This window comes from Chanodichthys erythropterus, chromosome 4 (genome assembly GCF_024489055.1).
Source record: "Chanodichthys erythropterus isolate Z2021 chromosome 4, ASM2448905v1, whole genome shotgun sequence".
Taxonomy (NCBI): domain Eukaryota; kingdom Metazoa; phylum Chordata; class Actinopteri; order Cypriniformes; family Xenocyprididae; genus Chanodichthys; species Chanodichthys erythropterus.
In genome coordinates, this window is record NC_090224.1 from 11,784,597 (window position 1) to 11,800,304 (window position 15,708).

The following is a 15,708-nucleotide window of genomic DNA, read 5'->3' on the forward strand; positions in this document are numbered from 1 at the left end:
GCAGTATGGGAACATCGTCCAGCTTACTGGATGAAAATAAATCCAACTACATAAAAGGTATGTTTATAGGAACTGTACGTGGTCATTAAGTGGTTTGGGATTTATTTAAAAAGAGTTTATCAGTTTATGATTGTGGAAATAGCAGTAATGTTTGTTTGTATATCGACATTTTGTTTTTTGATGCTCTTTAATAATTAATATTAGATTGTTGAAATGTTTCCCTATGCTGCAGGCATATGGGCAGAGAAAGATGGATGTTATTGAAATGCATGAGATGTTTTTCTTTATTATTGTCCTAAATTGCATGTGTTGCTTTCAGTATTAGAAAAATGAATTATCATTAGTGTCAATTAGATCACTGTAGTTCCTCAACCCGCACACCTGAAAAGTGAGAGGCAGAAACCTGTTTGCTTTCTTTTTCTTCCAACTACAAACTACATGGGTGGAGTTGTTTTTTTTGTTTTTTTTTTTAGATTAAAGGATTAAAAGCAACTCTGCTATTTGCTCAAATGGAAAAACACCTTACATGTGTCACAAAGAGTGATGTTAGCTGACAAAACATGCTGAAAGAGCATTACAGCACTGAGAGTGTTTTTGGAGTGTGTTTTTTATACTAAATTTCAGTGAATTAGCCAGATATTTGTCAGTTTGTTTTTTAATGAAAGACTCGATCTCCAGAAAAGGAAACATTTGAGCCTGAAATTGACAGCTGATCATTTCATTTGAAAAGGTTACTGCTGAATTTTAAGATCCCAAAGACTGTAACTGTAAATATTACATAAGTGGTCAACAAATATGGAATTTTCAATGTCTGATTTTGCATTTAACGTACACTCTTATTCAAAGCAATTTACAGAGCATTCAAGCTATTTTGTCAGTCTCTTCATTCCCAGGTAACTGAACCTTTGACCTTGGAGTTCCACATGCTACGCTTTACCAGTTCAGCTACACAAACTTTTAAACTGATCGTTAGAATAGATGTAAATTCTGATAGTATCATAGTTTCATGACACCACACTTTTTAAACATGTTGAGTAGGGGCACAATTGGCCAATTAAAACATTTATTTCTTGATTGATTTTTATTGTATTTTACACCCAAAGGTATTAAAATGAAGATTCTTTCATCATTTACTCGCCCTCAAGCTGTTCCAAACCTGTATGATTTTTTTTTTCTTGAATGTCGGTATCCAAACAGTTGATTGACTTCCATAGTATTTGTTCCATACAAAGGGGCTCATCAACTGTTTGGATACCAACATTCTTCAAAATCTTCAAAATTCAGCAGAAGAAAGAAATTCATGCAGGTTTGGAACAACTTCAGGGTGAGTAAATGATGACAGAATCTTCATTTTTGGTTGAACTATCCCTTTAAATCAGATAATGTGACTTTAGGTTTAGAGTCCTGTTAATTATGTCATGGGAACAAATGGGAGCACTTCCTGAGACTGAGCTGACAGTAAACTTAATTGCTGTCATTTCACACCTAATAGAGTGTGTGGCCAACAGCTGCTCATTGTCAAGGATTCACTCTCACAAACACAAGTAGAGGTGTTTACGAACATTCCCTTGTCAACCTTGTAGAGTGATGAAGTCTGTGTTGAGGTATGTTCATACAGAACTGGCTTTGCAGGTCATGCCATGTCACAAACGGCTATGGTAGGCAAAGTATCTCGCATGTCAGAGCTCAAGAATTTAAGACATCTCAAACTGCAGTTCCTTCCAAAACAATCAATCTCTCTCTTACACTCAAAACAATAGTTTTAAGCAGACTGCAAGAAGAAATGTACACTGGCAAGAGAGTGAAAATGACACAGCAGGTCGTTACTTTCACTCCATTATGAAATATGATAGAAATGAATGCTCTCAGCTGTCATCTAATTTTAGTTGCATGTTATGTAGTTTAAGACTCTGAAAACGTATGAAAAATATAAACATGAGTAATTTAAGAAAGTTAAAACACCCTCTACGAGTGGACATTCTGGTTTGGGTGTTAATTCCAAAAGTTCAGTCTGTTTCAGCTGTATTGTTAACACTGCAAAATGTTTACATAAAAACAAACTTTCTTACTCTAGGTTTTCAAATGATATATTTCTTTATTTTTTTTTAAAATGTATTTAAACAATTAAGTAGAAGTTGTCATGTTAGTCTTCAGCCAAAGTACAAATTGTGCATTTGTGATAAATATGTTGGTTTATATTTTGTATTTTGTGGGTTTACATTTTGTACATTTAGATTTTTGGTGGTTTTAAAGCATTTTAATTAAGATTAAGTATTTAAGCTAAGAATCACTGCACTAGAAATTACAGTCTCTGACATGGAAACAATAACAGAACATAATTCTGTGGGTAATTCTATGGGTGCAGTGATATAGCTATTATTTTATTAAGTGCTCTGATTCATAGCTGTTAATGCTGAATCAGCACCCAGAATAGGAACTTTCCATTTCCAGTGATATAATAACACTAGTAGTAATATACAGGTGCTGGTCATATAATTAGAATATCATCAAAAAGTTCATTTTTTTATTGTAAATTATTTTTAAAAATGAAACTTTCATATATTCTAGATTCCCCACATGTAAAGTAAAACTTTTTTTTTTAATTTTGATGATTAGAGCGTACAGCCCATGAAAGTCCAAAATCCAGTATCTCAAAATATTAGAATATTTCCTAAGATCAATCAAAAAATGGATTTTAAAAACAGAAAAGTTCAAGTTCTTTAAAGTATGTTCATTTGTGCACTCAATACTTGGTCGGCAGCACATATTACAGCAAATGACTTGCTCCTAGCACAAATCAGCCTGTGGCACTGCTGAGGCACTATTGAGCCTTCAGATCATCTGTATATTGTTGGATCGACTGTTTCTCATCTTTCTCTTGAAAATATCCCATAGATTCAGGGGTCAGGCATGTTGGCTGGCCAATAAAGCACAGTAATATCATGGTCAGCAAACCACTTGGAAGTGTTTTTTGCACTGTGGGCAGGTGCTAAAGTCCTGCTGGAAAAGGAAATCAGCATCTCCATAAAGCTTGTCAGCAGATGGAAGATGGCTGCATTGACTTTGCACTTGATAAAACACAATGGACCAACACCAGAAGATGTCACGGCCCCCCAAATCATTACTAACTTCGGAAACTTCACACTAGACTTCAAGCAGCTTGAATTCTGTGCCTCTCCAGTCTTCCTTCAGACTCTGGGACCATGATTTCAACATTAAATGCAAAATTTACTTTTATCTGAAAAGAAGACTTTTGACCATTGTTCACTGTCCAGTTCTTTTTCTCCTTAGCCCAGGTAAGATGCTTCTGATGTTGTTTCTGTTTCAGAAGTGGCTTGGTAGTCCTTTTCCTGAAGATGTCTGAGTGTGGTGGCTCTTGATGCGCTGACTCCAGCTTCATTTGACTCATTGTGAAGCTCTCCCAAGTGTCTGAATCGGCTTTACTTGACAGTATTCTCAAGCTTGTGGTCATCCCTGTTGCTTGTGCACCTTTGCCTACCCAATTTCTTCCTTCTAGTCAACTTTGCATTTAATATGCTTTGATACATCACTCTGTAAACAGCCACCCCATTCAGTAATGACCTTCTGTGACTTTCTCTCCTTGTGGAGGGTGTCAATGATTGTCTCCTGGACCATTGCCAAGTCAGCAGTCTTCCCCATTAGTGTGGTTTCAAAGAACAAGAGATACCCGGAATTTATACTGTATGGATGGTCATTTAATGAAACTCAAATGTAAATATTTTAATATTTTGAGATACTGGTCATGTTTATATTATATGTTCTCATGCCTCTAAAATTTTATTATTTAAACATGTAAATTCTATGATCTATGAGGTTTGAAAGTAGGGTACTGACAAGAATGTTGAAATGTTCAGGCAGTGAGGAATCAGTCTGACTGGTTGTAAACACACATGCATAATTTTCCAAGTGAAGCACTACACTGCAAAAAATGCTGTTCTTACTTAGAATTTTTGTCTTGTTTTTAGTCAAAATATCTTAAAGTTCTTAAATCAAGAAGCATTTTCTTGACAAGTACAAATAATTTTCTTGTTTTCAGGAAAAATAAATCAAAATTTAATACTTTTTTCCTTAAAACAAGCAAAATAATCTGCCAATGGGGTAAGCAAAATAATCTTAGTCCAAACTGAAAACAAGATTATATAGCTTATTTTTGGTTTGAAATAAGATTATTTTGCTTACCCCATTGGCAGATTATTTTGCTTGTTTTAAGGAAAGACTTAATTTTGACTTATTTTTCCTGAAAACAAGAAAATAATTTTTACTTGTCAAGAAAATGCATCTTGATTTAAGAACTTTAAGATATTTTGACTAGAAACAAGACAAAAAATCTAAGTAAGAACAGCATTTTTTTTGCAGTGTAAGTGGAATTAAAGATATTTTTGAAATCTCATGAAACATTTTCCTTTAAGGTAACACATTACAATAAGGTTTCATTTGACAAGATTAGTAAACCTGAACAATGAAAATTCTTTAAAAAGCACTTTTTTAAATCCTGGCTAATGATAATTTCAGCATTTACTAATACATGATTTAAAAAGTTGTAGGCCTGTTTAATGGACCTAAGCTAAGCTAATATGAATAGCACTGAACAGTTAACAATACTGTAACATTGCTCATTGTTAGTTAATGATATGATAGTACATGTATTAATTAATTAAATAATGGGACCTTATTGTAAAGTGTCAACAAAACAGCAAAGAGAAGTGGAGGGAAATGACAGAATTAGCGAATGTATCGTTAGGCCTACCTGAAATGTCGTCTATTTGGTAGTTTATGTCCTTTTGATTCTTCAAGCTGTAATATAGCATGTCATATCATGCTATCAAAACTAAAACGGCACAAAAAATAAAACAGATGTACGAATTCTACGAAACAAAGTTGGGTTTCGTTAAATAAAGGTGAAGTATGATTTTTGCACCACTAGGATCACTAGCATCGAGGCCCGCGCAGAGCAGGGCAAGTAGGACCTGAGTAGAGGGGTTACATTGGTGCCGTGACCCGGATGGGAGTGAGGTTTGGGGGGTGAGTGTAACGGAGGCCAGCTAGTGGTCGCTGTGCGAGTAAACCTCACTCCTCTGATCTGAAGAGATGCACTAGCGACTGATGCTAGAGGTTGCAGCCTTTAGCCTCCTTGTTAGAGCGTCCGACTCACATGTCGGAGACCCAGGTTCGAGGCCCGCGCAGAGCGGGGCAAGTAGGACCTGGGTGAGGGGTTACATATGATAGGCCTACATAGTAAAGTATGACTAAATAAATCTTAGATCAATGCATGTCATATTCGTGCTGGGCAATTAGGCAGTTGTTTGTCTGTAATTATTTGAGAATATATAAACTTCCGTTTGACTTCTATAGTCATATTAATATTGTAATAATGACCTCAGCATTGTGTTGTCTTGCAGGGCAAGTGGATGAGAAATTTAAGAAGTTTGCACCGATTTATAGGAAACAATATTCTCTGGCTTACCTGTCCAAGATCCGAGATGAGCTTGAGCAACGCAAAGAGGAACGCACACAGTACCTCAAACAACGGGTAGGAAGCAGATCTCAGACATTTCTGTATTTGTTTATTTCTTATGAGATCCACTCATTATAATTAATTACCCAGGCCCCTCCAGAGTCTGGAAAGGTGCTGTATGAGGAGATTGTTCGGTACTTTGATGACGGCAGGAAGTGGAAGGAGAGATATATTGTGATACGTGCCTGTTTCGTCCTGGAGTGTCACGAGAGCTACAAGGTATGAGCTGTTATCCATCATCTGAGAATGAACATTTGCTGACTAAGGTACTGATAACATTTCCTACCTCAGCAATTCTAACCTGCTTTCCTGCAGGCGTTTATGAAAGGTGCCCCTCCACTACACAGACTGATTCCTACAGGGGGCACCATTCTGACTACAGAAGAGAAATATATGGAAATGATTGACCAGGCCTGTCCTTGCACTAACAGTGAGTAGAATTAAACAAGTGTAGCCTATACGCGTACATTTTAAGTGAGCTAAGTTTACACTTATTCAGCCACAAAACTAATAAACTCCAAGTGAGTGCACTGGCCTGCTCTGTTAACTTATAAAAATGTTATATCTGAATGTTCTTGGAATGTTTAAAACATACACTTTTTTAAAAATGTTTTTTCTTGGTTATGTGAACATTAAGGGAACATTCAGCTTTATCATTTTGAAAACATAATAAAAGTTAGTTTTCAGTGTTCTCTGAACATTCTGAAAGTAGTAACATTTAAAGGTGCAAAAGAACATGTTTTCAAAAGATGTAATATAAGTCTAAGGTGTCCCCTGAATGTGTCTGTGAAGTTTCAGCTCAAAATACCCCATAGTTTTTTTTAATTAATTTTTTAAACTGCCTATCATTATAAATGCGCCGATTCAGGGTACGCGGCCCCTTTAAATCTCATGCTCCATGCCCCAAGAGCTCGCGCTTGCCTTAAATACCATAAACAGAGTTCACACAGCTAATATAACCCTCAAAATGGATCTTTACAAAGTGTTCGTCATGCAGCATGTCTAAACGCCTAAGTATAGTATTTATTTGGATGTTTACATTTGATTCTGAATGAGTTTGATAGTGCTCCGTGGCTAAAGTTAACATTACACACTAGGGATGTGCGGTATACCGGTACTGGAAAAATACCGGTTATATTTCAAACGGTACAATATCATAATTTTGCACATTTCGGTGTTTTATGCGCTGCTGTTCCGAAGTTCACCGCTAGGTGGCAGTGTGCTGCTCAAACAGACAAACCCGGCAAATGCGACAACAGAGCAACACACGATGGATCAAACAGATATTAGTTCTACACACCCGAAACTAATCGACAAAGACAGCTGTATGAGTGAAATATGACTTTACTTTGCCTTCAAAAGTGATAATAAAGGTGAAACAAAAGACCTCCATGCACAAATCTGCAAATGCTGCTTTAAATCATGTGTTGCCACGGGAAGCAACACATCAAGTCTAGCAAAGCACTTGTCACTTGCTCATCCCGAAAGAGTTTGGAGATCGATAGGTGAGTCAACTGATTTAATTTAGACTTTTATTCACAAAACTGATCAGCACACGCACATAGCTATCAAACATTAAACACGAAAGCTCAAACGTGCGTGCGTGACACACTAGAATCTATGAAGTTTAGTTGTTATATGTGCACTTGTGGCAAAAATCATATTTAAATTGAATATGAATGAATAAAGAGATTAGTAATATCAATTTTAGTATGAAGGGCATATTACTGCCGCTGCGGCGACACCTAGAGGAAGCAGCCGAGAAAGAACGAGAGAGAGAAATAGTAATAGACTATGAATATTACTAATATGAACACTTTACAATAAATCTACATTTGCAAAGTTCATGAGGTAACCTGACCTAACAGTATTATAGCATTTAATCTATCAGTAATTATTTATAAATAGACGAATACATGTTTAGCATGTTAACATTACTTTGTGCATTAAACTAATGTGAACCCACAGACAAACCTTACAATAACCAAGATTAATAAATATTATAAATGTCAGGAGCTGAAAATTAAATTTAATTGGGTTATTTTGTTTGCACTATGTGATAAAAGAAAGATTATATATATATATATATAATTTTTTTTTTTTATTTTTTTTTTTTTCAAAATCTAAATTTAAACCATATTCCCTGAATGTAGGTTTTGTTACATTACATTTGCACATTTGTTACTGCAGAGTTTTAAGCATTTCATTAATAAAATTGTTTCAACTCACTTATCTTTTGAGGCTGGTTATTTTTCACCTATGGTATCGATTTGGTATCGATACCGAGGTATTAGATTCTGGTATCGTACCGAAGCCAAAATTGTGGTATCGGAACATCCCTATTACACACTGTTGGAGAGATTTATAAAGAATGAAGTTGTGTTTATGAATTATACAGACTGCAAGTGTTTAAAAAATGAAAATAACGACGGCTCTTGTCTCTGTGAATACAGTAAGAAACGATGGTAACTTTAACCACATTTAACAGTACATTAGCAACATGCTAACGAAAGATTTAGAAAGACAATTCACAAATATCACTAAAAATATCATGTTATCATGGATCATGTCAGTTATTATTGCTCCATCTGCCATTTTTCGCTGTTGTCCAAGCATGCTTACCTAGTCTGATGATTCAGCTGTGCAGATCCAGACGTTCTGCCCTTGTGTAATGCCTCGATCATGGGCTGGCATATGCAAATATTGGGGTGTACAGCCCCGACTGTTACGTAACGGTGTTATGTTGAGATTCGCCTGTTCCTCAGAGGTCTTTTAAACAAATGAGATTTATATAATGGAGTTTGAGACTCACTGTATGTCATTTCCATGTACTGAACTCTTGTTATTTAACTATGCTGAGGTAAATTCAATTTTTGAATCTAGGGCACCTTTAAAAACGTTAGACGAACATCCAACTAAAAAAAAAACGTTCCATGAATGATATATAATGTTTTTGTGCTAACATTTTGAAAACATTATTAAAGACCAGATAACTTTGAACAAACATTCTATTAATGTTACTGGAAGAACATTTGTTCATAACTTTGAGAGAACCGTTCAGCAAACCTTAGCCAAAATTCTGAGAACGTTCCCTGTTAGCTGGGTAGACAGCCTTTTCATTATTAGTGTGGGGTTCAACACATGCTACGTAGCATAAATTGACTTTTCAAAAGTGAAAATTCTGTCATCATTTACTGAAAACACAAAAGATATTTTGAAGAATATGGGTAACCAAACAGTTGATGGGCCCCATTGACTTCCATAAATACTTTTGTGTACAGCAGAAGAAAGAAATTCATACAGGTTTAAAACAACTTGAGGGTGGGTAAATGATGACAATTTTATTTTTTATTTTTGGGTGAACTATCCCTTTTAGTCACAATTACTTATATAGCAGACTGTAAAAGCAGTAAACTCAATTCATATCAAATTTAGATTTAGATCTATAATATTACAGATTATTATCTATTAAAACCCATTCATCACTGAGCTAATGATAAATGTTACTTCATTTAAATTTGGCATAAAATCTAAATTGACCCTATTTATTTTCTTTATGCATGTTAATGGTACTATTGTGAACGATTCATCCATGAGTTCTGTTTTTGTTTTCTATAAATCATCATTTATTTACTGAAAAGATTTATGAACAACATAAGTTTTATACATAAACATAATGGTGTTAACATAATGGAGGAGTAAAATGTGTTTGTGTGTTGTGATGCAGATGTCCAGGATGATTTCGCACCCCGTGTGACGGACATGCCAGGACAGTTCCCGGTTTATCTTAGACTTCCCTACCGCCAAGATTCCTATTTCTGTTTCCGAGATGAAAACTCTCAAGCTGAATTCATCTCCGTCTTATCTGACTGCATTCGCCACCAGAACAAAGGTATCACTTTCACTGTAATGAAACCACAGTAGGAGTTTACAAAGATGAGACCCAGTGTAAAGAAATATATCAGCGTATACTTGAACAGAAAACATTTGGTCTATTCAACAGATTTTCTCAAGAAGAAGACATGTGAGGTTAAAGCTTTCCTCAAAGCTATTCAGCTCTATAGGCAGGAGAACGGCCAATATGAATCATGGGATATGCTCATAGGCAGTGATGTGCGGGTAGGTGTTCTTCCACATCTGTGCTGGTTCACACTGACAGCATATTGTCAGAAAACCCAAACCATTTTCAACATAGCTATCGCTGTTTGTTTTTCTAGTATGGCATGGAATGTTCTAATTGTTGAAATGCAGAACATTGTTCTAAAACAAAATCCTGAAGGCAACTGACATGTTTTGTAATTTAATGTGACAGTTATGACAATCTTTAACATTTCTAAATGGGCGGAACCAAGTTGTAAAACAGGCCCTTTCTTTTTTTTTGTTCATACATATTTGGCATTTGTTTCAAAGAATTTAATGTTTTCCTCACTAAATGGTAGATATGAATATAAAAACGCCCATTTTTTCCCCCTGTTGTATAATACATACAGTCTTGCATTTATTATCTGTACTCAGTCTCCAAAACCCCAAGCTGTTACATCAGGGCAGAGTGTATGAGGAATCTGAGTAATGCTGCTGTTTCACTATGTAGTTTCACCTGTTAAAGCCAACGTGACAATGAACTATCGATACACCACGTTTGTCAGCGCGTCTCACACATAACTTTCTGTTAGAAGGTAGTTCTGAGAGAGCAACATGTGCCATGAAGTTTCCTGAAGGTCATATAATAATATTTATTGTGGTATATACTCTACACATTAGTACAGTTTATAAAATTGATAATTCTGACTGGATGGATTAGCTATTTTGAAATAGTTGATATGCACAGGACATCATTAGGCAATATTATTGAATTAAAGGTGCTACAGAGGATGTTTCGACGACTGTTACTGAGTTTTTGAAATGAGCGCATGCGTAAGAACAACCCCCCCTCCTTCACAGCTCATTTCAAGGGAACGCCTCCCAAAACTCGTGCACGAGTATTGGAACACGAGTATTTCTTTAGTATTTCCTGTTGTCACATTAGTCTGTTCATTTAAATACTTTTATTTGGATCGTGTTTGAGAAATGACTGAAGGCAGGTCAATGATTGATTTTGTGGTTTTAGATAAACAGATAATATCAGCCCATTCATTGTTTCAGTCTAGTCTGTGGTTTAAGTTTACATAAACAATGCACTGCAGTGTTTGACCTCAAAGTTTAGTAAGTCTTGTTTAGCTACAGATGTTTGTGTAATATTTCTGAATCTGTGTTTGTTTGTGTGTGTTTAGGGTCTTGCTAATCTGTTTATGGAAGACTTAATGCCCTATCTGGAGAAAGAACTGCAGCCATGTATGAATAGCAGGAGGGGAGACAAGAGGAGAGTGTGGTTTGCGGTATGTCCCTTTCCTGTCCTGTTTTTCTTTTTGCATCACAATAGTGATTGTACAGATTGTTTCCCATTATGGCATTTGGTTTCTCCAGAACCTGCCCTTGATACTTAAAACTTGGGTGTGTGATGTTGACGTACACGTAGGATGCCCCACAACCAAATAGCTTTAGGCCAGGGAGGCCAGAAATGTCCCTTTGGTGTTTCCTAAAGGGTGGGACAAAAACTAAAAAACATACCAGAAACACATTACATTCCATAGCTGTGATTATGGACTGACAAATTCAGTACTGAGAAGCAAAGAATTATTAATAGAACACTTATGTAACAGTATTAATTAATGACCCTTGACCTCTGCCATTTGTCTCATAGACAGTTGAAGCTGCTTATTTCCTGCTGCAAGAGCATCTACTGGAAAGGCTGACCACACTGAAGGAGGAGTGCAAAAACACTGCGAAACAGCAGGAGGCGCTCATGCGCTCTGACATGGACCAGATCACCAGCTCAAGAGCTTTTCTGGAGAGCAAACTCAAAGGTACGATCACACTGAATAGAAGTTCGTTTCAAGCTTTTAAGAGCCTTACGGAAAAAGGAAAAAAAAATTCTGTCGATAATATCATTTACACTACCATTCAAAATTGTGGGGTCAGTAAGATTTTTATTTAAACAAATTAATACTTTTATAAAGCAATTCATTTTATAATCATAAAAAATACTGTTAACAATTTTTTTTTTTAAATATTAAGAAGCACAAATGTCGCCATGGATAATAAGAAATCATTCTTGAGAAATCATTAAAATTAAAATGATTTCTGAAGGATCATGTGACACTGAAGACTGGCATAATGGCTGCTGAAAATTCACTATCACAGTAGTTTAATAAAAATTGTAATATTTCACAATATTGCTGTTTTACTGTATTTATCATCTAATATATGCAGCCTTCAGTGAGCATTTGAGACTGTAAAATAAATAAAACATTTTACTGACCCAAAACTTTTGAACAGTAATATAAATGAACAATATAAATATTCAAAAAATATAAATATCTCATAAAATGTATATTTCTTTTGAATGGCCATCAGTAAAGCAAGATGTTCTTTGGCCTCAGTTACTATTGTAAAAATGACCGTATATGTAGGTGTTTACCATAGTTGCTCCTTTTTGAGTTTATTTAACATATCTTTCTCTCCCCACCTGGATAGCCGTAGTAACTGAGCCAACAACAAAATACTGCACAGAGCAGGTGCAGCCTTACCTGCCGGCCATCTTGGAGGAAGTGCAGGGGCCCATCAGCCTGGGCTTCACAGAGGCCCGGGACTTGAGCGAGGGCATGATGGAACAGCTGTGTCAGGACTTCCAGGACGCTGAGCAAGCGGAGGAACTCCGAGAGGTGAGAGAAGCTACAAAATGTATGATTAAGCAGCATAAAACGTCCATATGACTTGTGCATTATATTCCATGTCTTGAGCCAAATTATTATATATATTAAAAAAAGTAATACTACCGTTTATAGTAAAACAACTCTTCCTCTGTTTCTCTTTTAAGGCTATGTTTAAGATGCGTAGGGCTAATTTACAGAGCTGTTATGAGAAATTGAGTGGACTGGCAGATCACGTCCAAGAGCTACAGCAAACCTTCAGCTATTGCATCAAAGGTTTGGCGAACAGCACAGAGATAGACTTAAAACAGGTACTCAAAACTGCAAGAAGCCAACTCCTTTTTAAATTGCTTGTATAGACTTTAAAGTCTTACTGTGATCGATTGGGGTTTCAGAAGTGTCTGTTGTGTGATTGTTTTAGCTGATGGAGAATGTAGAGTATACCTTTGAACTTCTCGTGCGAAAGGCTCTGGAGGACCCATCGGTTAGCCTTACGATGGCTATGCAAAAGGCTTCGAACAGGGTTCTGAAGGTAAGCACATAACTTTTCATTTACAAACACAAATGGCTGTGTTAGATTTCTTAACCTAATTTACCTTTGTCCAACAGCAATTTGACTATGACAGCAGTACAGTGAGGAAAAGGATCTTTCAGGAGGCTTTGATCGACATCACTCTACCCAGCATCAAGAAGCATCTGGCCCCATCCTTCAAAGAGGTACATTTGAGATCAGTCGGATAGTGACAGATAAATACGAGCACTGACAGCTTAAATATATATAACATACATGTTTGATATCTCCTAATAGACATGTCTTTTCTCAAAATGTACTTTTAGGAACTACCTAAATTTGAGCAGCACATATTCGCAGATTATTCGAACTTCATCAGTGTGGAAAACGTGTATGAGGACATTATCCAGCAGATACTGGAAAAGGACGTCAGCATGGGTATGTCACATGATCGAAACAAGACTACAAGTTGTCTCGCAAAGACGTTATTGATATTAGACATTATTTAGTATAAGGTACTGTGTTAAAAGTATTAAAACAAAATTCATGTTTGTTTTTTTAAGTATGATGCAAGTATATTCATATACAGTGGCCGCAAAATGAATTAGAAATTTCTAAATCTCTATATAACAAAAAGTCAAATCAAATGACATTTTTTAAAGAATTCCCAATACATTTATGGGTCACCATATATATATAAAAATCCCCAAATCCTAAGAAATTACTCATTTAGATTTAAGTTTTGCCTAAAACATTCTCAAATCTGATTTGTTTTTGATTGGCAGTGGTCAAGGAAGCAGCCAGCAAGAAGAAATACAACCTATTTACAGAGAGCAAATACAACTTCAGCGTGTCCAGCCTGTCCTTCACTCCCCCAGGATCTGCACCCAGCAGCCCAGGACACTTACATACCTCCCCGAGCCAGCGTACACCCCTGCCGCCCTCCCCGCTGCTGGGCAATGGCATGACAGCAAACAAATCCGTGACTGTTCACTTGCTAAAGTCAGAGAGCAGCACACTGAGCCAAGCTCTGCCTGCCATGGAAAAAATCGATGAGGGAGAGAACAAGACACTCTTAGAGGAGGGCAGTGATGATGTATTTGCCATTGCTGAAACATCAACCTCAAATACGTCAACTGAGACTAAACCAGAACTCATAACTACCACAATCGCCATGGATGTCATTCCCACCCCTGTTATTGAGGTAACAGAAAGTGCTGGTACTTCTAGTTCACCAAAAGGCGAACTTTTTTCAGACTTTGCTAATAGGCCCACAGTAGCAATCAGTCCGATCTGCATGAAAACCTCTGGCTTTGGTGGTGACCCCGCTGAAACGGAGAACAACAGCGAGGTAGCGGTTTTGACAGATGATCAAGCCCAGATCAAAGCACCGATGCGTGATGAAAGCACATATCCAATAGCCGTTTGCTTATCTATTGAAGATGTAGAAGCTGGAGATATCTATAAAGAGTTCACAGACGAACAAATCATTGATCTTCCAGAAAAAGCCTCAGAATCCCAGTCTTCACCATGCTTAGAGGATGAAACCAGGCCCTTAGGCTGTGTAAAGGAGATCCGTGACCTGGTAATGGAGGTTATTGAAATCGAGGAGGTGATTCAGCCTTGCAAAGACAATGGAGAAAAAGTTCAAATGTTCGAGGAACCAGAAGCTATAGTTTAAGTTTCAATTGACCGTGTCAGTTCTTTACTCAAAACTTGTTTACATCTCCATTTTTCTGTGTGAAGAGACAAATTGTACATTTTGAAGTTAGTTTCTTCATTATACAGAAGATAATTATAGTTTACTGTATTATATTATATTATATATATATATATATATATATACACACACACACAAAGTTCTGTCATGAAACTCTAGATGCGCAGGCTAATAGGTCCTTAACTCAACCTGCTCGTAATCATATCATTATCTATAGGACACAGATGATTGGTTCCAGCTTTATCAGTAGCCAATGAGCTCACATGCTCAATCTTCAAATACACAAATAGTATTTGCCTTAGCAGTGCAGAGTGCTTTCAGAAACCCTCCACCTTCCCCAGCTCCACCTGTATAGATCTGCTGCAGGTAATTCATGTACGCTATATCGTACAGCAGCAGCATGTCTTACTTGCTCACAGCAGCATGTCGTGTATGTATTGGCAGTTGCAAGTCCTGTACTTGCTCTGCAGCAGCAATAATCAATAGCAGCAGCGTAGTAGATCTATTCCGCCAAGACCAAACATATCAACATTGTCATACCCATTACCATGCCAAACACTCCTAGAGTTGTCATGACAGAGATTATATATAAATACATACATATATATATATATATATATATATATATATATATATATATATATATATATATATATATATATATATATATATATATATATATATATATATATATATATATATATATATATATATATATATATATATATATACATCATTCAAAAGTTTGGGGTCTGTAATTTTTTTTCTTTTTTTTTTTATAAATTAACACTTTTATTTAGCAAGGATGTATTATATTGATGGCTACGGAAAATTCAAGAAGGAAAATACCCCTTGAGTCAGCGAGAGCGGGGGCGGAAGATGACTCATCGATTGACAACCCGGTAATCGACCCTGGCATGAATATGACGATGAATCAGATAATTGGCATGGCACCTACAGCATCAGCTGTGAGACAAGAACTCCAAACATGCAGCTGCGGCTGGTCCAAAGTAACATCCATCAGAGGACTTAAAATACATCAAGGGCGGATGAAGTGCTTGAAGGAGGTGAGGCTAGGACCTCGCATTGATGCTTATCTCTCAAGAAAAAGGTCAAGTCAGTCGAGTGAAGCTCAGTGGCAGGACACAAACCACAGTCCACCGAGCATCAGTACCCCAGTGGCTGAGGAGGG

At 36.6% G+C, this 15,708-nt stretch overlaps 1 protein-coding gene across 1 annotated transcript; it reads left to right on the plus strand.

Annotated features, from left to right (window-relative positions):
• The first annotated feature begins 5 nt into the window (after nucleotides 1–5).
• niban1a (niban apoptosis regulator 1a) lies at nucleotides 6–14,477 on the plus strand. The gene is made up of 14 exons (XM_067383540.1): nucleotides 6–57; nucleotides 5,421–5,551; nucleotides 5,627–5,755; nucleotides 5,852–5,966; nucleotides 9,264–9,428; nucleotides 9,540–9,655; nucleotides 10,807–10,911; nucleotides 11,277–11,439; nucleotides 12,110–12,297; nucleotides 12,453–12,596; nucleotides 12,707–12,817; nucleotides 12,895–13,002; nucleotides 13,123–13,234; nucleotides 13,582–14,477. The coding sequence occupies exons 1-14, from the start codon at nucleotides 6–8 to the stop codon at nucleotides 14,475–14,477; spliced, it is 2,535 nt and encodes an 844-aa protein (XP_067239641.1).
• Nucleotides 14,478–15,708: the final 1,231 nt, after the last annotated feature.

Coding starts and splice junctions, on each gene's coding strand:
- niban1a (XM_067383540.1), top strand. CDS start 6: ATGGGAACATCGTCCAGCTTACTGGATGAAAATAAATCCAACTACATA. Junction 5,756..5,851: donor AGTGTCACGAGAGCTACAAG/GTATGAGCTGTT, acceptor GCTTTCCTGCAG/GCGTTTATGAAAGGTGCCCC. Junction 9,656..10,806: donor TCATAGGCAGTGATGTGCGG/GTAGGTGTTCTT, acceptor GTGTGTGTTTAG/GGTCTTGCTAATCTGTTTAT.